The sequence below is a fragment of the Suricata suricatta genome, chromosome 6, assembly GCF_006229205.1.
Source record: "Suricata suricatta isolate VVHF042 chromosome 6, meerkat_22Aug2017_6uvM2_HiC, whole genome shotgun sequence".
Lineage (NCBI taxonomy): Eukaryota > Metazoa > Chordata > Mammalia > Carnivora > Herpestidae > Suricata > Suricata suricatta.
This window is the reverse complement of record NC_043705.1, coordinates 53,537,870-53,559,608: the sequence shown is the minus strand read 5'-3', so window position 1 is coordinate 53,559,608 and position 21,739 is coordinate 53,537,870. Positions and strand designations below refer to the sequence as shown.

Here is a 21,739-nt window from a genome sequence, read left to right as displayed (position 1 = left end):
CAACCAGCCCTGACTGAACCCAATAAGTGGAACGTATTTTGTGTTGGCATCTCCCAGTCGAGACAATTTAGATGGTGGCAGCACCTCAGTGGGAAGACATGATGGAAAAAAGAAGCTCTCCTGGACCAATGTGGTTCAGGGGGTGGGAGGGGGGCTCCCTTTTAGATTTTTGACAAGCTGGGAAAATCTGTCCTTTTTTGGGCACAGTAATCATATTTCCCATCTGTTAGAAGAGTCACATCTTACCACTTGCCCATTGTGTACAGTACATATAATAGTCTCCCTGCTTATTTTTGACACAGGGCAGAGGCTGATATTGTATAGGGATGATTAGAAATCATCAAAATATATAATGATTTGTATATTCAATAATGCTCACACCTCAAAGATGTATCATTTTGTTCTGCTCTCCATTTCTTCCCTTGTAATGCTTCTCAAAGCTGTCCTGTCTTCCCAGCCTTACTACCTGTCTCAGCCTCAAAGACACAAAAACCCAACTGACTACTTGCTTCTTCCATTGTCCCAACTGCCCCCCACTCCCACCCCCCAATCCCAGCAGAACTGTAAGTATGCTTGTTGCTTCAAGGCCATGCCTCAGAATTCAGAGTTGGAGGAAGAAGTGCACCACACAGACTATGGACTATGGGGTCCCAGTCACTGTGGTAGGCCCTCAGGGGCACTGGGCAGCCAGCTTCCACAAGGATCCCCAGCGGTTACGGTCAAGTTGGGAGGAAGGTAGAGGATCAGTGGAGGTGGTTGGCCAGGGCTGAGTACATGAACAGAGATGTACCTCCCTCTCCTCAAATTTCACAGTAGTTCTGCCACGCCCCCTGCACCTGAGCTAGTTCTGGCCAGGGCAAGAGGCAGTTCCAGTGAACATTACTGAGGGTCATCTGTGAGCTCTTATTGTCCTCTTGTGCTAAGTGTAGAGTTTACAGAGATTTCTGACTTACAAAGCCCTCCCTCAATGTCAGGCCTCATTTTAGCAGGTGACGATACCTCCTTATTAGTTTGACCACTTTTTGACAGGCTGTTTTTTGTGGTCTACTCTCCTGGCCTGAGTTTTTGGCCCATTGAACCCTTTCTTGTCTCCTAGCCAGGTACACTAACCTTGCTGCCTCTACTGTTATGTGCTGTGGTAACTCTGGATCTTCTTACCTTGACAGCTTTACCCCCAGACTAGACCCTTTGCCTTCTCAGACACATTATTCTTATGTAGGGCTCTGTTTTCTGTTTCCTTTGACTTGAACTACTTTCCAGGCTGCTCTAACCCTACTGCCTGATTTCCACATATAGTCACCAGCCCAACTTCCAGGAGACTTATGCTACAAGAGTGCAGAAGAACAAAGGGATGGCCGGTTGTCTTTAAACATGCACATGTGTACGTGTGTTTATTGTCCCTAAGGTCCTCTTATCTTTACAGGTGGGGCCATTTATCTCCCACCAGAAGTCAGCTAATCCTCAAGATCGCGTCAAACCTGGGGCTGCCTTAGGATCACCTGTTGCCTTGAATGGCAGTCTGGCCACTGGGCTTTTGCCTTGATACCAGTGAGCAGGCCCCTGTCTTCACCTCCATGCCAGTAGTTTAGTAGCTGCTATAACTCCAAATCTAGTAACAAATTCCCCTAATCTTTCTGGTCCATCACCAGCATCTATCATACCTGATGACTCCCGCTCCTGAACTACTTTCTTCACTTGGCTCCCAAGATGGAACTAAATGCCTTTTCCCTTTATCTCACTCAGTGCTCCTTCTCCATCTCTCTTCCTTACTTCTCCTTATCAGTCTGACCTTTGAATTCTCTCATGTCTCTGGACTGAGTCCCCAGAACTCCCATCTTCTCTATCTACGTGTTGTCCTTGGGTGGTGTCATCTGACATCATGACTTTAAATTTCATCTGTACACTGAAATGGCTCGCATTTTTACCTTCCACCTAGTCCTCTCTCCTGAACTCTGGTCTCATACATGCAACTGCCTAACTGGTATCTCCACTTGGATATTTAATAGTATCTCAAACTTAACATGAACAAAACTGAGCGTCTGATTCTTTTTCCTTAACTTTCCCCTCACACAATCTTCCTGGCTTCAACAAAGGTAATTCGAGCCTTTCAGCAGCTCTGGTCAAAAATCTTGAAGTCATTCTGAATATCTTTTCCCCCAACATCCCATTCCCATATCTCACATCCAAATTTTCAGCAATGTCTGAAAAGCATATTTTCAGAATCTAACTAATCCCTTTTTATTTTTAAAAAATATTTACTTATTTATTTATTTATTTATTTGAGAGAGAGAGAGAGAGAGAGAGGACAGAGAGAGACATACACATAGAATGTGAAGCAGGCTCCAGGCTCGGAGCTGTCAGCAAAGAGCCCAATGTGGGGTTCAAACTCACAAACTGTGAGATCATGAACTGAGCCAAACTGAACACTCACCCAGGCGCCCCTGGAATCGCACCAATTCTTACTCTGTCCACTGGCACTAGTGTACCTTGCCACAATTATTGCAGTGTACTCCTAATTGGTCTCCTTGATTCCAACTCAGATCCTTTATAATATATTTTAAATACAAAGGCCAGTTCTCCTTGTAAACATCCTTGAGATCATGTCACTACTCTGCTCAAAACCCTCCACTGGATTTTTGTGTCACTCAGCATGAAGACCAAAGCGTTTTGCATCCACTCTGACCTACTGCCTCTTGCAGTCCACCTTACTCATGCTGCTCCAGGGTAAAAAGCTTCTTTGCCCTCCTCCTACTGGTCTCCTGCACTTTCACCCTAGGACCTTTGCAGTCCCTGTTGCCTCTGCTGTGAATGTTCTTCTCTTTGAAGTATCTTCCTACGTCTTTGCTTAAATGTCATCTTTTATAGTCACATATTCTTAGGCCATTCTATTAATGGTCAGTCCCTGAACCCAGTGTCCTCTATGCCCTAATGAGCTTTATTGTTCCTATACTTAGGACCATTTGACATATCTACTTGGCTTATCTACTTGTTTATTGACTGTCTTTCCCCAACTAGAATATAAGCTCCATCAAGCCAGGGGGTTCTGTGTATTTTGTTCACTGCTCTATCTCAAGAACCAGAATAATTCCTGCCACATGATTCATATTCCAAAATCATCTGTTTAACAAATTAGTGAATGAACATGCTATCCCTAGCTCAGGTGTCTTTCGGGCATCCAAAATACTAATTCAAATGCCTATCAGACAACGTCAGGTTGATATGAAAACCCAACATGTCCAAAATGGTACGCATTCTCTCCCCGAAGCCAGCCCAAACCTGTTCTCCCTCCTGTGTCCCAGTCTCAAAATGCCCAGCACCATCCACTCAACTGCACAGGCAGAAACTGGAATCATCTTTGACAACCTCTTTCCTCACCCCACCATCTAACCCATCAGGAAGTTTTGTTTATTGTACCTCGAACTTTCTGTGAACATGTTGAATATTGATCTCTCTCCCTTCCTACCCCCATTTTTCTAGTTCATATCACTATTTTCAGCATCCTAGCCAGTCCTCCTGCTGCCTTTCTGGCCACTGGAGAACACTCTCTAGCTCTTGTCTGATCTTGTCCCTCTTCCTCCTAAAACAATTTAAGGGCTCCCCATCACCCACAGGATAATGCAAGTTATAAAGTCCTCATGATCTGTTCCTTACTTACCTGTGTTAGCTCTTGCTTCCAGAGATTTTCAGAGAGTATTTGGTATGTAATCTGAAATGTTCTTTCTCTGTCTCTTTGCTTGGCTATCACCTACAATTTTTCAGGTCTTAGCTCAGATGTCACTGCTCAGGAAGTGACAGGCAGACCTCTTCTCTGCTTTCAGAGCACTGTGTACTTGCCTCACCACCCTGATCTTACTCTATGGCACCTGATATTCCTTTTTCCATAAGCTCTGTGGGAGTATTGACCCCAAATAGCATATTCAGTGTTGTATCACAGGCACTCAAAAAAAATAGTTGAGTAAAGGAACAATATTAAAATTCATATGGAGATGAAATAGTCATACTTTCATGAGTATTCCCACTAACTACTGCTAAAAATACTGGCTATTATAAAGCAAACATAAGACTGTGAAAGACAGAAGGAAAAAGCAGAGCAGCTAGGGAGCTTGAGAGGTGAGTACCCTGCATTAAACATTTTTTATGTATTATTTATTTATTTATTTGCTGCATTGATCTCTGACTTGGAACCGAAGAACATGGCAGTGTGGAAATACCACCACCTACAGATTATTTAAAAAGCCTCACAAACCCTGCTCTCTCTTGCCCAACTAGGGGCAGCCTAGAAAGATAGAATAATTTTAGATAATACTCTCTCTCTTCCAAACAAATACCAGAAAAATTGTAGCCTAACTTCCAGGCATACCAGCAATGCCAATGAAGAGCCTCCTACTTTCACAAAACTGTAATGAGGTGCCTCCATATCACCACGGAAGCAGTATCAGGGAAAGCTAAATAGAGATCTGGAATTCTCATCTCTTGCTGACTGGTAATGGGCTCCTCCCCTTCTCCCTTTTTCCCTTCATGGTATCATGATCACAAGGGGAGACTGGACTCCCACTGCTGGCCAGCAGTAATGAGGACACCACCTCTTGGTTGTTAATAGAGGCTGAGTGGAGACATTGGACATCTACCTTCACCTAGCAATAATGAGGTAGCATACCCCTCTCTCCTCCCAGAGAGGTCTAGAAATTAATGGGTTACAAAAGACTTAAAGTCTCATAACACCCAGTGCTCATTCCAACAGATGCCCTCCTCAATATGGAAACCGATTTGACAATAAATTATATTAAAAAAATAAAGTCTCATAACATAACATGAAAATGGCTGCTTTCAATTGAATATCACTCATTCTAAGAACAACTGGGAGGATCTCAAACAGAATTAGAAAAGGTAATTAAGACTGCCAACACTGAGATGACAGATATTAGCATTATTTGGTAAAGATTTTAAAGCAGTCATGGTAATAATGGTTCATTGAGCAATTATGAGCACACCTGAAACACATACAATATAGAAAACACCATGAATAATAGAAAAAAATGCCTAGAGATGGGGCTCCATAGCAGAATGGAGGAGTCAGTGGAAAGAATCAGTGAACTGGTAAGTATCCAATCAGAAAAATGGAGCAAATAGACTGGAAACAAATCACCTGAGCATCAAGGTCTGTGGGACTACAACACAGGACCTCATATTTATGACACTGGAGTTCAGGCAGAAGAAGAGAAAACATATTCAAATATATAATGGCTAAAAACCTCACAAATATGTCCAGAGACACAAACCTACTGATTCAAGAAGCTGAATGAATCTCAAACACGAGTAACCCAAAGAAATCCATGCCAAGACCAAGTCTTGAGAGCAGCCAGAGGAAGCAACACCTCCCCCATAGGAAAAAATTCCTCCCTCTAAAAATGTTGTGCCTGGTTTTAGAATCCCTATAACAGTCTCTGAGCAGTAATTCCACCCTCACCTACTCGGGGTAACACTGAGTTGTATCAGTCTTTAAAATCTCAGCTTCTGGGGTGCCTGGGTGGTTCAGTCAGTTAGGCATCTGACTTCAGTTCAGGTTATGATCTTATTGTTCAGGGGTTTGAGCCCCGTGCCAGGCTCTGTGTTGACAGCTCAAACCTTGGAGCCTGCTTTGGATTCCGTGTCTCCCTCTCTCTCTGCCCCTCTCCCACTCATGCTCTGTCCCTCCTTGCCTCTCAAAACATGAATAAACATTATAAAAAATAAAAACAATAAAATCTCAGTTTTCCCACGTAGAAACAGAAAACTATATGTCATCTCTGCTCCAATTTAAGCGGCTCCTAGGTAGCTTCTGGATGGGGGCTTATTTCTGGAAATAACCAACCATGTGAAGAGACAATTGGCATTTTTAGCTTCCCACTCCACTCCAAACTTCTAGGGAAGGGAGAGGTGCTGGAGATTAAATTCAGTCACCAATGACCAATGATTTAATCAGTTGTGCCTCCATAATGAAACCTCCATAAATCTAGAGAGCTTCCAGACTGGTGAAGGGATTCCATGTGAGCAGGGTCGTGTGCCTTAACTAACTCCATGGGAACAGAAGCTCCTGCACTTGGGACTCTTCCTTACCTCACTCAAGTACTTTATATAGTAAATTATCACACCTGTTCAGGGTTGTGGAAATTTATTAATTTATAGTTGGCTGGGTAGAAGTGTGAGTCACCTGGGCACTCCATTTGGAGCTGACATCTGAAATAGAGACAATCGAATGACACCAAGCACCTTAAATTGTAGGATTTGATGCTAACTCCATGTGGTGCCAGGATTGGAGAATTGGTTGGTGTTGGAAAAGACAACATATATTTGGTGTCAGAGAGTGTCAGGGAATATAATAAAAAGTTTCCCTAAGTTTCTATTTCAAAAAAATGGATTCCCTCACATCTCCATCAACAAAGTGGATCTTACACAGACTCCACTAAAATGACTCTGTGGGGATGCACTACCAGCCCAGAGTTTTCTACAGGTCTGTGTGTTTGTGAAGGTCCTTCCACTCCTTTTTCTGCCCCTCAGTGTATTATGCATCATTGCTGTCCATGGTTTTTCTAACCTGAGGGGAAATCTGAAATGTCATCGGGTATCTGTTTAAGACTGCAATCATTATGTCATGCTAACTTTTGATGCTGAGGTTTAAAAGATAAGTGACATTTACATAGGAGAAACGTGTGGTCTAAGAAATATAGGTGGATCTCTATCCAGGTTTCTAGCTCCTCAAACTTGAGTGGCAGGCCTGTCTTTAGTTATTCATGCTGCACCCCTCTCATCATGCCTGAGTTTCTGCTAACAAGGTGACTTAGGCTGGGGCCCCTAGAAAGCAACCAGATGGGGCTGATCTAGAAAGAGCAAATGATTAGAGGGTTGGAATTGGGAAGGGATGGGCTAGAGATTAAGCTCTATAAAAATCTTGAACCATAAGATGCTGACATTCCAGGTTGGTCAACACTGGAAGAACTTGGAGGGTAGTCCATCTGGAGAAGCAGAAGCTTCTGGGACTTTCCTTTTTTTTTTTAAATATATATATTTTAAATATTTATTTATTTTTGAGAGTGGGAGCAAGAGAGAGCATGAGCAGGGGAGGAGAAGAGAGAGAGAGGGAGACATAGAATCTGAAGCAGGCTCCAGGCTCTGAGCTGTCTGTCAGCACAGAGCCTGACACAGGGCTTGAACCCACGAACTGTGAGATCACGACCTGAGCTGAAGTCGGATGCTTAGCCAACTGAGCCACCGAGGCGCCCCTGGGACTTTCCTTCATACCTCACCCTATGCATCTCTTCCACCTGGCTCTTCCTGAATTGCATCTTTTTATAAAAATTGGTAAATGTAAGCGTATGTTCCCTTGAGTTCTGTGAGCCATTCAACTTCTCAAACCCAAGGAAGAGGTCGTGAGAACTCCAGTTTATAGCCTGTTGGTCAGAACCTGACTTGTGTTTGTGTCTGAGATGGGGGTAGTCTTGTGGGAACTGAGCCCTTAGCCTGTAGGATCTGAGACTATCTCTAGGTAGCTGCTGTCAGAATTGAGCTGTAGGACATCCAGTGGGTGTTTGCTATAAATTATAGAAAATTAAGAAAACTTCCACACCTGGTGTCCAGAAGTAAAATGTTGCATGTAGAGGGAAAAACAGAGCTTTCCTTTATAAAAAGTGCTTGTAAGTACTTCCTGTTTCACATTTTAGGCACAAAGAAGTGCTATTCAGTAAGCATCTCTAGTTCCAATTTTTAATTTTCCTGCCTCTTTGGGAAATAATTTAGGGTAACTTATGAAAAATGCAAACTCAATAAAAGAAGAAGAAAAGAGGGCAAACTGGAATGAGAAGGAACAAAGTGCTAGCTGGACCACGCAGATTTAGAAGAGACAGGCCCCCTCACTGCATAAGAGAGAGTGAAATGTGAAGAATTACCAATTTTTATCATATGAAATGAAGGGACAGAGCAGCTGCTCCCAAGGGGGTCCTAGAGCTCCCTGCATACTGGGGGGGGGGGGTGGGGTTGGGGAGGGGATGTGTACAGAGGGAAAAGAACACTGTAAAGGGTGATGTCCTGTTCTTATTGGTGTTTTCACGGTAAAGGCAAAAAGTAAAAGCCTTAGTAAAAGCCAAAAGTATATAACATTAAAAGAAAAGCCATCATGTGCTTGACAAATGTGGCTTCAAGTGTTAAATAACTGCCACAGCACTTAGACCATACCTTACATTATGTTCCCCAGATAGAATCATTTGGACTGGGATTTTAATAGGGACTCTGTTAAATGGCTTCAAAGCTTGCTTTTTGAGCTCAGGGCCTGGAATCAGAGTGTCCTATTGTGATCATTAAGGGCGGATTCTAGAAACTGGGGAAGGAATTGGCAGTGCTCAAGTTCCAATATGAAATATCACAGGCTCTAGTCAGAATTCTTGTCAAGATGTAGTCTTTTCTGCCTTCATGGGGAGAAGAGGCCATGGGATGCTTGAACTCAAAACAGTTGGTGTTTTCCTGTAACAGTTGAGCCAGAGAGCCACGGAGACCTCTTTACGTGACCCAGAGGAACATGGCAGAGATGGGAGAGACAGTGTTAGCTAGAAACAGAGTCGGTAGTTCTAGCTCCTTCACCAGGGCCCCGTCAGTGCTGCTCTGGAGGACCAGTTACCTCTCGGTCACTGGACAGACTGACTTCCTGTTCGTTACCTAATTACATCTGCGTAAGACCTGGAGAATGTCTGCCAGCAAAGGTGTGGCTGTGCTGTATACAACCCTTTTGGACATCCACGTTGCTGCCCCAGTGGCTGTGCTCTGAAATCCATCCCCGTGTTCTGCTGTTCCCGTAACTGAGCGCACCTGGAGTGCTGCTGCAGGCTGGTTCTGGGGACACACAGGACTTGTTTGAAGCTGATGTCACTCCCTGCCCCCCTCAACAGCTTTGCCAAACCTTCCTGAGACTGCTGGAGGTCTGGGGCCCTCCACCCAAATGTCCTTTCTCACTCCTTTGCTGGGGCTTGTGCTTCAGGGTAACTTTCCCAGAGTTCACCTCCCTCCTTCTCTCTCACACAGGCGTGTCTTCTAATAAAATCTGGGCATGTTTCTGTTCTTGCCTTAGTTGATGCTTAACATTTTCAATAACAGAATTAGCAGGCCCATGTTTCTTATGGGATGAATCTGCCAAATTCATGGGTTTTTTTCTGAAGCCAGATTTTTCCATAGAAGAGTACCATCCCCTCTGGTAGAGAGATGAACAGCTGATTCATCTAGAATAGTATCAAACTCTTAAATGCATTACAGAAAGGTATCTAGCAATGCCATAGACTTGCTTTAACATTAAGGGTTTAATTTAAATTTAATTTTATTTTAAGAGAGAGAGGGAACAAGAACGTGAGCATACCCTTGTGGGAGGAGGAGAGGGAGAGGGAGGGGGAAGAGGGAGGAAGAGGGAGAGAGGGAGAGAGAGAGAGAGAGAGAGAGAGAGAGAGAGAGAGAGAGAGAGAGAGAATCCCAAGCAGGCTCTATGCCCAGTGTGGACTCCAATGCGGGGCTCGATTCCAAGACCCTGGATCATAATTTGAGCTGAGATCAAGAGTCAGATGCTCAATTGACTGAGCCACCCATGAACCTCAAGAGGGGTATTTTAAATGTATAGTTTAATCTACCTCTGGGCCCTGTTTACAGGATGAAGTGTTGATAAAAGAATGCCCAATTAATACTGCAGAATCTTAATGAGTCTTAATCTCTCTCCTTTTTTTTTTTTTTTTTTTTTTGGCAGCACCCTCATTTCAAAGCCTCTGGCATTTCTCTCAGGACCTCAGTCACAAATGAGAATTAATATTTGGTGTGAATGAAGGAGATTCTTTATGTGGAGTACATGGTTCCTTTCAGAGCCTACATATTCAATAGGAGGTCACTCGGGGTCTAGATTAGAATATTTGATAAGAAGACATCCATGAGAGTTTGAGATGTTCTGCAGGAGGTGGGTATGTAATTCCTCTAGTGACCCAATCCACTCAGCAATAGATGTTCATGAAGAAGAAATATAAGCTAGAGAGTCTGCACAGGCAGAGAATGTACCCCATTGGGGCCAACAAACAAAAGGAGGGACTCAGGATCAGTTGAAAATTCTTATCCCAAATGTTTGCTTAGTCCTAGGAAAATCTCTTCTCCATTTCAGAGTCCAGAGACTACTGACCCTATCCTCCTGCAGAAAGGGCTTCCGTGGTGACAAAGTATACATGAAATAAAAGAAGGCACAGGCCATTTGTCTTTGCTCATGTCAGATGGAAAAACAGGGCTTCTATTCTTTCCATTTTTCAGCTGCTACAGCTCTACCCCCAAACTCTACCTTTTAGCCCCTTCTCTGATAAAGGGGCAGTCTTTTTGTCTCCACTTTGGGACAGATGCATACTTTTCTTCTATTAGCAATCTTTGTTGTTGCTGTTGTTGTAACTGGAAATGTGTTGGGCTTCCCTCCAACAGACCAAAAAGGTCAAGAGATACGGTCTAGAGACTTCTGCGTGGTTGCTTAATACAGAGCTCATGTAGACATTTGCAAAGGACAGTAAGCACCCTCTCAGGACTGATTAGCAACTCAAAATGTGGGTCAGGAGGGGCTATTAAATCCTACTCCTCATCTCTTCATTATAGGTTCCTCCTATTGTTAGCCAACAAACTAAGTCAGGGGCACAATTAAATTCCTTCACCGGTTTCACTGCTCTATTATTTATTCCTGCTACAACTTATTCCCTTACATTTTCTTTTTAAAAGATATGAGTGAACACTACAACCTCTTAAACCAGATACAGTTTTTGGATTTTCACTTCCCTTGGGAAATTAGTTTGGCTTATATTCTATGACTTTTCCCTGAAGCTCAGAGCTCCTCTTCCTAGAGGCCCATTTCAACATACCTCCGGTCTGTGGGGTACAGTTCCACAGTGACCACATCCAGAGAGTTCCAGGCTGAGATGGTCAATCCATTATACAGACACAGCACGCCTACCATCATGGATTCACTGCTGCCTAACCAGAGGAAGAAACAGCTGATCCCTGAAAGCACCATAGAGCCACCTGCCAATGAAAAAGACAAAAGACCAGAATGTTTCTCATCATCTTAGCAGACCAGGAACCTTGGTCTTTAACATCTCTCGGCAAAACTGAATCCCAAGGGGAAAGGTGTATCCTGGACTTCATAAAGCTCAGGTATGGGTATGTTCACCTGTATTAAAAGTTTGCCTCTTTAACTGCCTTCCAAACACAGCAAGCATGCAATGCACATCATCAATTACTCAGCTACTTAAGTGGAAAAATATACATTAGTCACACATAATTACTTTTTCAGTCCGTTAACTCATGGAAGCTGCTCAAATAAAATGTAATTAGACATAATTTTTAGTTTTAATGAAAGGTCTTAAGCGGTTTCTCCTCATCTCTGTGGGATGCAAATCCCTAAGGGGACAGGGAGTAGAGTGGGAAACAGGCTCCCTGTGGACGGCAGGGGCGGCTCCTTGATTTTACATGAAACTGAGCACATACCCAGCATCGTTAAGCGTCCAATTCTGTCCATCAGCAGAGCAGATACAATGTTCCCTGGCAACACCGCCAATGTTCCCAGGAAGTTGACAAAGTAAATCCAGTAGGCACTATAGTCATCATCAAAGGTAATCTGGCATCCCGTTTTGTTGTGAGAAAATGAGCAGTTGTGAAATTCGCTATCAATGAATTTATATGGCTCAAAATCTGTGGATGCAAAGACAATTTATCAAGCTATTTACAGTTCCGCACCAGTAGAAGAAAGCCTGTCAAGAATTCAGGAAAGAATGGGGCACCTGGGTGTCTCAGAGGGTTAAGCATCTGACTTCAGCTCAGGTCATGATCTCATGGTCTGTGAGTTTGAGCACCGCATCTGGCTCTGTACTGACAGCTCAGAGCCTGGAACCTGTTTCTGATTCTGTCTTCCACTTTCACTGCCCCTCCCCCACTCACACTCTCTCTTACCCTCAAAAATGAATAAATGTTAAAAAAAATTTAAAAAATATGGGTCAAGATTTCAGAAAAATCTTGAATTCTTTCAAGAATTCAGAAAGGAATTATGGTATTGTAAACTCCTTGAGGGCTTCAAGACCTGGCCAAAGCACAGGGGCTAGTCTAGAACCTCACATTACAAAGTAGCCTGAATGAAGCATACATTTGTTGAATAAAGGAATAAATTAAAGAGTTCACTTATTTTCTGATTTCTCATGGTTGACCATTGCTAATTATATTACTTGCTTATTCCTTTATAATGTTACTTTGTTCTAATTATCATGTTACATAAGGACTACCATTATAGTACTTAGAGCTTCCCTACTACAATTACAAAAACAATTTGTTTCAAAATGTGTATGAATCAGCCTTATCATGGCTATTTTAAGGGCTCTGAGGGAGATAAAAGGGACAGGACTCTTGTTGGGCTCTTTAGGCTGAATTGTAAGTTGAGGTCAAAGTGGAGGAACACACAAAGGAATAAGAGTTCCTTCCTAGAAGCTGATTGGAAAGTCGCTGCTTATTTTTTTCCTTCTGAACTTGGATCTATCAAAGGAGGGGCTGCAGAAGATGGTGGGTTTTGCTAAAAGACAGTGGGAATCAAAACTTATCTTGTCACAGAATTTGAATCTGTGTCTTCCTCTCTCTCTGCCCCTCCCTCACTCACTCTCTGTCTCTCTCTCTCAAAATAAAGACCTAAAAAAGTCAGTTGAGTGTCTGACTTTCGCCCAGGTCATGATCTCACAGTGCATGGGTTTGAGCCCTGCACTGGGCTCTGTGCAGACAGCTCAGAGCCTGGAGCCTGCTTCTGATTCTGTGTGTCCCTCTCTCTCTGCCCCTTCCCTTCTCATGATCTGTCTCTCTCTGTATCTCAAAAATAAATAAATGTTAAAAAATTTTTTTTAAACTGTTCTTGTCCTTGCTCATCAAGATCCGCCTCAAAAGCTGGTCTTCCGAGGTTGCAGGGTTAGAAGACCATGATTGCACTATTTACAAAAACCAGAAGGCACTTGATTCCACTCTGATTTGGAGGTAGGCAGCTCTGGATCCTGTCTGAGCACCAAGAGGGCAGGGTGGCCAAGAGGGGAGTGCTGTACTCCACCAGTGTGGGGCTGTTATTTTGGACTCATAGGACAGATGGACCAGAGTATAGGAATGGAAGAGCATGGGCTTTGCAATCAGGTAAAACTGGTTTCAAATGTTAACTGTTACCAGGTCTAAGAATGTAGCCAAATTACTTAATTTTTCTAAGTTTCCACTATCATCTCAGCAAATGAGATAATGAATGTCTAATGACAGAGAGTAGGAACCAGCATATAGTAGGTGCTCTATTAGTGTTCCCACATCCCCCTGCTCTTTGTCCTGGGGAGTTTTCCAGACTATTACATGGACTGGACTAAAAAGCTATCTGATTAAGAACAGCCATATTCCGCCCATCTCTGTTGACTGCAGTTCAAGCATGATCACTTAAGTGGACATCAGAATTTGAAACCAGGATTATCAAAACAAACAGATTACTGGTTAATTCTTTTCTTCAAAATTACTCAAAGGATTTTTTTTCAACTTTGAACTTCAGCAAGTCCAACTGCATAAATCTGATGGAGACAACAGAAGCTTAACTATGATCCAACCTGATTAAGGAAATTCATTCCTTTACACTTTAATATCTACTTTCCCATAAACCTCTGCCCACACAGGGGTATAATGTTTCTGCCAAGAACTGGGCCATTTGAAGAGGGCCTGGGCAGGTGAAATACCACACCTACCTGTGTTATCAAAAACGGTGTCAATAAATGTGCAGTTCTTGAAGTAGGTCTTGACTGAAGTCACATCCTCAAACGTGCAGTTCTTAAAAACCGAATCTTTGAAAGTTACAGATTTGAACTTGATCCCTAGAAATCTGCCCAACACACACAAAAGATTCTTATCAATGACTATGTCCATCAGGGTTTGAAGTGAAGTCAAACAGGTTGAGAGATCCGATGCCCCAGTACAAACTTTCCATACAGGACATTGGCCTCTGGAGTTTCTAGGCTCTTAGCTTTCTTACCTTTTCCTCATGCAGTCTGTCCATGGGCTATTTCATTGCCCACCAATATTATTTTCCAGCAGATGAGAAGGCATTCAAGATACCTTCGTTTAGCTTTTGCAATGTTTGCAAAAGATTTTGTGGAGTATGCTATTGACAGTAGAGAGTCTGGAGCTTTCTTGTGGCTACTGATTCCTTATTTTTCAATCCTATCCTCTTGTTCCTGCTCATAGGCCTTTATTTAAATATTCTCCCTTTGGGGTTAAAGGCTCTAAACTGAGAATGTATTCTCATGCTCACTTTTAATGAAAATCTGTTTGCCAAGCTAAAAACTCAAGACTTCTTCATTCTAGCATCTGAAGAGAGGACAGGAGCATTCTGCTTCATTTATGTGAGGGATAATTTGCTCCAAGCTCAAGAAACTCATAGGTTACATTCATTTCCATGAATATTTTTCTTCTCACAGCCAGTAGGTATTCCTTGAGCCAAGCAGAGTGGCAAGAGAGCTCTGCTTATTTTTGGAAACATGCCGATGTTTCCAAAACAGGTATCTGCCTGCTCAGATAGCTTTCTGGGAGCTACAAGGCAGGGATTATAGGTGGGAAAGAGGATTAATAGTCATGATGATCCTAACATTTTAGAGGAGTCTATGACTCATGTCTGTCCGTGTTGGTAAGGCCCCCTAGGAGACATGGATTGATAGACATCAATGTGTCTCATTAAGTTATTAAGAGACCATGAGTATATACTTAGCCAGTCACTCGGAGGAAAATGCTTGTTCACCTGTAGAAGAAGTTATACAAAATACCAATTCTGGTAGGGACAGGAACGGTCTGAGCTACCCATGCAAGCCAGGTGACTGACTTAAAATCTACATATTCTTTAGTACTTTCAAAATTGTTCTCTCCTTAATGCCTGATTGCATTTGTCAGCTCAAAGTGTGCTGTGGTCTAACAGATCACCATCTTAAGAAGTAACCTTAAATCAACCTTCACTCCTAGGGTCCAGAGTAAAATCATCCAAACCATACATTTATTCATTAAAAAGAAGGGTCAATAATGATGCATTTTAAGAATATTATCAATTTTCTAAAATTGAACTGAATTTAGAAAGGGGAAGTAATTTTTAGGTTTTTTATGAATGGATAATATATACACAGAGTGCCCAAGGTTCAAAGATCAAAACATCGAAAAAGGATAAAGTAAGTCTTTCCCCACCCATTCCCAAGGCACCAATTCTTCTGCCAGAGATAACCAGTGTTGCCAAGTTCTCATGTGCTCTTCAGGAGCCTTCTGTATATGGAGTGCTAGCAGATGAGACACATTATTCTACACTTTTTTTGCTTTGTTTCATGATAGTCTACCCCAGAGGTTATTCCACACCCGAAGCACGACATTGAAAAGAGTTGCCATTTTGTGATATTGAATAGAAAAGTTATTTGTAAAAATGGAGTCAGTTAATGGCATTTCACTTTTCCTAAAAGACAAACAAGTAAATATTCTATCACCTTCTAAAATAAATACGTATGTTTTATAAGAGTTTTCATACTATTAAAATTACTAATCACTGTATGGCTAATGTAAAAAGTTTCTTAGTGATGACTGAAGAGTTGGCTTAGAACTTCAACAAATATCACTTAAAACATGTCAGAGACCCATATTAGACACTCCTAACAGAATAACAATACTTTAGAAATAAATGATGTTAATTTTTACCCTGGAATTATAGAGCACTGGACTTTAAGGTTTTGGTGGTAAAACCAGTGCAGACTTGGGCTGGTATTTTATGTGTGAGAGTAAAGGTGATCCTACGTGGCTTGACATGGCATGGCTAAGGATTAGACCCTTCATGGAATTGCTCATTTAAACAATTATCTCCTAATTCATAATTCTCCCTTTCATTATGCAGACCATAAACACCCTATAGAATTCGTTCTCATCCTTCCAAACTAGTTTTGCTCTGGAGGACAAATTATTTAAAAGTTTTACTATTACTTTTACCACTTCTGCATTTGGGACAACCTCCTAAGAATGATGTTAACCATCAGAAGCTCAAACCAGCAATTATTTGCTCAGACAACAACTGATGGCCAGAATGATGTTGTCCATCCTTTCCCTCCCTAAAAGAATGGACCAGAACCACTTTCCTTAGCCAGTTCTCTCTTCTTATCAAGATGCCTTCCAGATTCCATCTTCAAAAATATCCTGGGGCGCCTGGGTGGCTCAGCCGGTTAAACAACCGACTTTGGCTCAGATCATGATCTCACAGTCCATGAGTTTGAGCACTTTCTGCGTCGAGCTCTGTGCTGACAGCTCAGAGCCTGAACCTACTTCAGATTCTGTGTCTTCCTCTCTCTCTGCCCCTCCACTGCTCATGCTCATGCTCATGCTCTGTCTCTCAGAAATAAACATTAAAAATTTTTTTAAATGTTCTTTGCTAACTTACTCCAGATTTTCAAAACCCTTAACTTTGGGGAACCATTCCTGTTCTCTAATTCAAAGTGTTCCTTATACAATTTAATACCAATTGTTGAGAAGAGGTTCTGAAAAGTGGTCCACTTTTGCTGGGATAGGAGACAGGCAGCAAATGACAATTGACATTTCTTCTCTGGATTAAATTACACTATAACCCATTCTATTTTCTCGCACTCTTCGCTCTTCTCTCCCATAATTTATTTTGTTGCTTTCCAGAGTCTCTCTAAATTTGCTTTTTTACCAGTCGATTCCACTAAATAAATGTAAAGCAGCTGTTTCAGAAGTTATTTTCAGTAAAGTACTGATACATATGTACCTTTTCTTTAAAGCCCCTTTGGAAGCATTTAAGTTCAGTTTGAAAATGACTAATTTACAAACTAAAACAATCCGTGCATGCTTCAGGGTCATGATGGCTAATGAGACATACATTTCTCAGAACACAGAGCAAATTAAGTTATTTTAAAGTTTTTGGACCTGCCATTGTCGTATTCCGCTCCAGTATGCAACTCATTTGCCATTGTGAAGTTAACAGTGAAATTTGAAAATTTTTCTCTCTCTATCTTTTCAACTGGCAACACATTCGACTGCAGATGTTTAATGACATCAGGGAACCAAACAGATAATCCATAATACCTGCAAAGACAAGAAACACACGTGAGTTTGTAAAGGTGCCAGCATTCCAGTGGTGGTGATGCCTCCCTGCCATTTTCAGAGAGGTGGTGATTCCTGGAGAAGCACTTCTGACCGTGACCGTCTCCTATAATATTAGGTATCATTAAACAGTAATCTGTATTTCCCCCTCTCTGCCATGGTTAAGTCTGCAAATACCAGGCTAGACAGATGACTTGACCTAGGGAATCTCAAATATAGAATTCCTGCACTCTTCCTTTGGGAAGGGATGGGCATCCTCTATCAACACATGGCATCCTGGCTCTAAAGTTTTTCTCATCACCAGGCTTAACTGAGCAACCTCATCTCCTAGTCTGCTGGGACGAACTCCTGGGTTCCAACGTGAGTATCCTTAAAGAATGGCCTCTTTACTAATGGGGAATATTTCTTGGTTTCTACACTACTGTGATCCTGCTACCCTGAGGGCAGAGAACCATTTCTCAAGTGGTTTGAGGCTGGGAAAGGGTCATTCAGGGTATCTCCACTTGCCGCCTTGCTCTCTAACATCTTATGCCAGCAGACGACAACTAAGTCATGCTGCTGTGTTCCCCAGTATGGCAGCTACTAACCGCAGATGGCTACTGAGTGGTTGAACTGTGGCTAGTGCAGTTGCTGGGTCGTAGGCATAGTTTTATTTTTAACTTTTTGAGGAACCTCCATGCTGTTTTCTAGAGTGGCTGCACCAGTTTGCTCTCCCACCAATGGTGCAGGAAGATTCCCCTTTCTCCACATCCTCACCAACTCCTGTTGTTTCTTGTTTCTAATTTTAGCCATTTTGGCAGGTGTGAGGTGATTTCTCATTCTAGTTTGGGTTTGCATTTCCCTGATGATCAGTCATGTTACCTTTTCATGCATCTGTTGACCATCTCTATGTCTTCTCTAGAAAAATGTCTATGACCCAGCAAATGCACTGCTAGGTATTTATCCACAGGATACAGAGATACTGATTCAAAGGGATACATGCCCCCTGATGTTTGTAGCAGCACTATCACAACAGCAGCCAAATTATGGAAAGAGCCCAAGTCCACTGAGTGATGAATGGATGAAGGAGATGTGATATACATATATAGAAGGAGGGCACTCATCATGATGAGTACCAGGTGTTGTATGGAAGTGTTGAATCACTATATTGTACACCTGAAACAAATACTATACTGTGTGTTAACTATTTGGAATTTGAATACAAACTTAAAAAAGAAACCCAAGAAATGTGGCTAGACCGGATGAGATGTGCTGCAAGTGTAAAATACCAAATTTGGAGACTTATGAAAAAAAGAACTTAAAGTTAATCATTATTATATTGACTGCATTTTGAAATTACACTTGTTTGGGCATAATGAGTTAAATAAAATCTTAAAATTAATTTCACCTATTTCCTTTTGTGTTCTCCAGTGTGGCTGCTGAAAGATTTAAAATGACCCATGTGGCTTGCATTTTGTTCCCAGTGGACAGTGCTGCTCTAAGTTGGCGGTTCCCAGAGAAGGGTCTCTGGACCAGTACCTGCAGTAGCATCGTTTGAAAAGTTGCTACAAATGCAAACTGTCAGGTGTCCTCCAGGGTGGCTGCATCAGAAACTCAGGAGACCGAGCCCTATTGGTGATTCTTCTGATACACACTTACCTTAGCCTGAGTTACCCCATCTCTAATTTCAGCATGATGACATTGTCCACATTCCCGGGTGGTTACTCAGGTTAAATGGGATGCAAAGTACGTGGCACACAGTGAGTGCTCAAAAGAGCAGTTTTTATCATCATCATTGTCATCAGGATTTCTAAAACATCTCTGCCTTGGGATTCTATAGATTCCAAGCCCTTCTCTTCATAGACTATGAATTAATTGCTTACGGGGTGAGTGGGTGGCTACTAAATCAGAAATGACTCATGGATGCACCTTCTATCACAATGCTCCTTACTCACATACACAAGACAAAAATCTCTAAAAATAACTGCTAAGGAAGCACATTACCTTGGAACATACATCCTCAATGACACAGAGGAGTTTCAGCTAAGATTTTATTTATTTAGTGAACATTTACTGCATATCCACTAAATGCTAGGCTCTATTTGACATTTCAGGGATAGTCTAAGGAAGTTATAAAGCTTAAAATGTGCTCAGTCATAAGTAACAAAATATAAACAAACTAGATATTACCATGTAAATTTCTACGTTAAGAGTAGAACTTTCAATAGGCTTATCTTTGTACCTAGAAAAGTGTTTAGCACACAGTAGGCACTAAATATCTGTTAATTTTCAGCCTTCTCTGCCTTCATAGATTAATGTGCCTTCTAGAACTTGAGTGGGAGTGACTTTACATATTCTGAACCAACCCTCTTAGCTTGGAAATAAGGAAATGAAACTTGGGAGTGTCTTCAGGTCGCAGAGCAGGATGAGATATTAGGTCTCCTGACCCACACTTCCCTTCTTTCCCTTTACTCCATGTCATAGTGCTGCAAAAGATCCGTTATCTTGGATTACTCACCTGTTTTGAGCTAGGGATGTTTAGAGTTAGAACCTGCAGCAAACATGCTGGGCTCTACTGGGCACTAGGAGCCTACTGACCTGAAAGCATAGGGAATTATCTAACTGCCTCTTTTAAACAGTATATTAGGCAAAACAGAGTTGGACACAAATATTCTAAACCTATTAGCAAACAAAATTCTGCAATTTTCTCCCTACCTCCTCTTTTCTTAGAACACATATATGGTGGTTTCATTCATCTAGCAACTATTTATTGAGTGCTTAGTATGTACCAGAAGCAAACAGCAGTGAACAAGACAGCTTAAAATCCCTATTCTCATAGAACTTCCAGAGAGAGGGAGAGAGCTGTGCAGAATAAAGATGGTTTTTGTATATTGGAAGATGGAAGGTGCTCTAGGTGGGGGACAATAAGACTGAGAAGGGGGTAGGAAAAACTGAGGGACTATAATTAAGATAAGGCATTGGTCACCTGGGTGGCTCATTTGGTTAAGCATCTGACTTTGGCTCAGGCCATGATCTCATGGTTCGTGGGTTCAAGCCCCATGTTAGGCTCTGTGCTGACAGTTGAGAGCCTGGAACCTGCTTCAGATTCTGTGTCTCCCTCTCTCTGTGCCCCTCCCCTGCTTGTACTCTGTCACTGTCTCTCTCTCTCTCAAAAATAAATAAAACATTTTAGAAAATTAAAAAAAAACAGAGCTTAGGGATGGTGACCTCTGAGCAAAGTCCCAAAAGAGGTGAGAAAATGAGGTGGGCAGTGTCTGGGGGCAGTGCCAAGGCAGTTCCCTGAGATGGGAGCGGTTTTGGCCATGTTGGAGGAAAAGTAAGGAGGCCGGTGTGGCTGGCACTGAGCAAATGAGGAGAGGAGGGTGGAGAAGCCATGGGGAGCAAATCATCCACGGTCTCATCGGACTCTCCAAGTACTACTGGTTTTGCCACCCAGCTTTAGGACAGATAAAGGTAAGGTGTTTATAAAAACTGCAATTGTCAGCAATTCTAAACTGAAAAAAAAAATCTTTCCTAGCATATTAATAGCATGACATAGTATAAGAAAGGAAAGCAGTGTGACTGGGAGTTACAGGGTGGAAATGTAAAGGTTTCACTCATGAAGAATTTAAATATCACTTACCCAAAGGACAGGGTGAACCACACAATTGTAAGCTTTATTGTATTTTCCCTGACTGGATAGTTGAAACATCTCATAAAAGTCAACCAAATCTGTGAAATATTCAAGAGTTAGTTTTCTTTCACGTTAGCCAGTCAACTCACTCCCCAACCCCCTCAACCAGTTATAAAAACACTGAGTTTTCTTTCTGCCAGATTCATTCCAACTTAAAATTTAAAAGCTGAAGGAAACCAAAAGCCAAAGTATAGGAAACCAAATACTGCAAGTTTCACTTTTTAGCTTCCTGGAGGCCAATGGACAAAGTAGTCCAAGACTTCAGTGCACCCCATTCCTGCCAAGACTTCTTGCCTAGCACTCTCCCTTCCCGAAGATGGAATGTCTTGGCTAGCCTGCTTATCCCAAAGGGATCCTTTTACCTGGTGCTAGTGCGGGAATTAGGTGTCCTGGGCAGAAGCGAGCACAGCCCCACTCATGGAACTATTACAATCAACCCTGCTTCTGATCAACCTCAAATGCAACCTATCGGGGGCACCTGCGTGGCCCAGTCGGTTAAGCATCCAACTTTGGCTCAGGTCATGACCTCACGGTTTGTGGATTTGAGCCTCATATTGAGCTCAGTGTTGGGTTTTGCGCTTACAGCTTGGAGCCCAGAGCCTGCTTCGGATTCTGCGTTTCCCCCTCTCTCTGCCTCTCCCTGACTCGTATTCTGTCTCCCTTTTTTTCTCTCTCTCTCAAAAAAAAAAATGCAACACTTTGGGCAGCAAGTCAGGGCAGGCTTTTCACTTACTCCGTAGAGTTCTGTGCGGATCCGAACAAAACACCTTCGGTACCATGTTCCGGTGTCACTCTCAATTTCAATCAGCTCATCTATTTGCTTTGGGGTTTTGATTCTGTTCACCTGTAAAGAGCGACAGAGTGCAAAGAGCTGAGTTCTCTTCTCTGAAGGCTTATAATTTGTTTCAA

The 21,739-nt window shown here is 42.2% G+C and overlaps 1 protein-coding gene across 1 annotated transcript in view; it reads right to left on the bottom strand.

Annotated features, from left to right (window-relative positions):
* SV2C (synaptic vesicle glycoprotein 2C) overlaps positions 1-21,739 on the bottom strand; it is a 214,759-nt gene that overhangs the window by 18,585 nt on the left and 174,435 nt on the right. Inside the window, exons 7-12 of the mRNA XM_029942459.1 lie at positions 21,564-21,674; positions 20,780-20,868; positions 16,981-17,139; positions 13,770-13,903; positions 11,515-11,718; positions 10,890-11,049 (exon numbers count right to left, since the gene is read on the bottom strand). Coding sequence (XP_029798319.1) covers positions 10,890-11,049; positions 11,515-11,718; positions 13,770-13,903; positions 16,981-17,139; positions 20,780-20,868; positions 21,564-21,674 — 857 coding nt within the window. The remainder of the gene's footprint in view (positions 1-10,889; positions 11,050-11,514; positions 11,719-13,769; positions 13,904-16,980; positions 17,140-20,779; positions 20,869-21,563; positions 21,675-21,739) is intronic.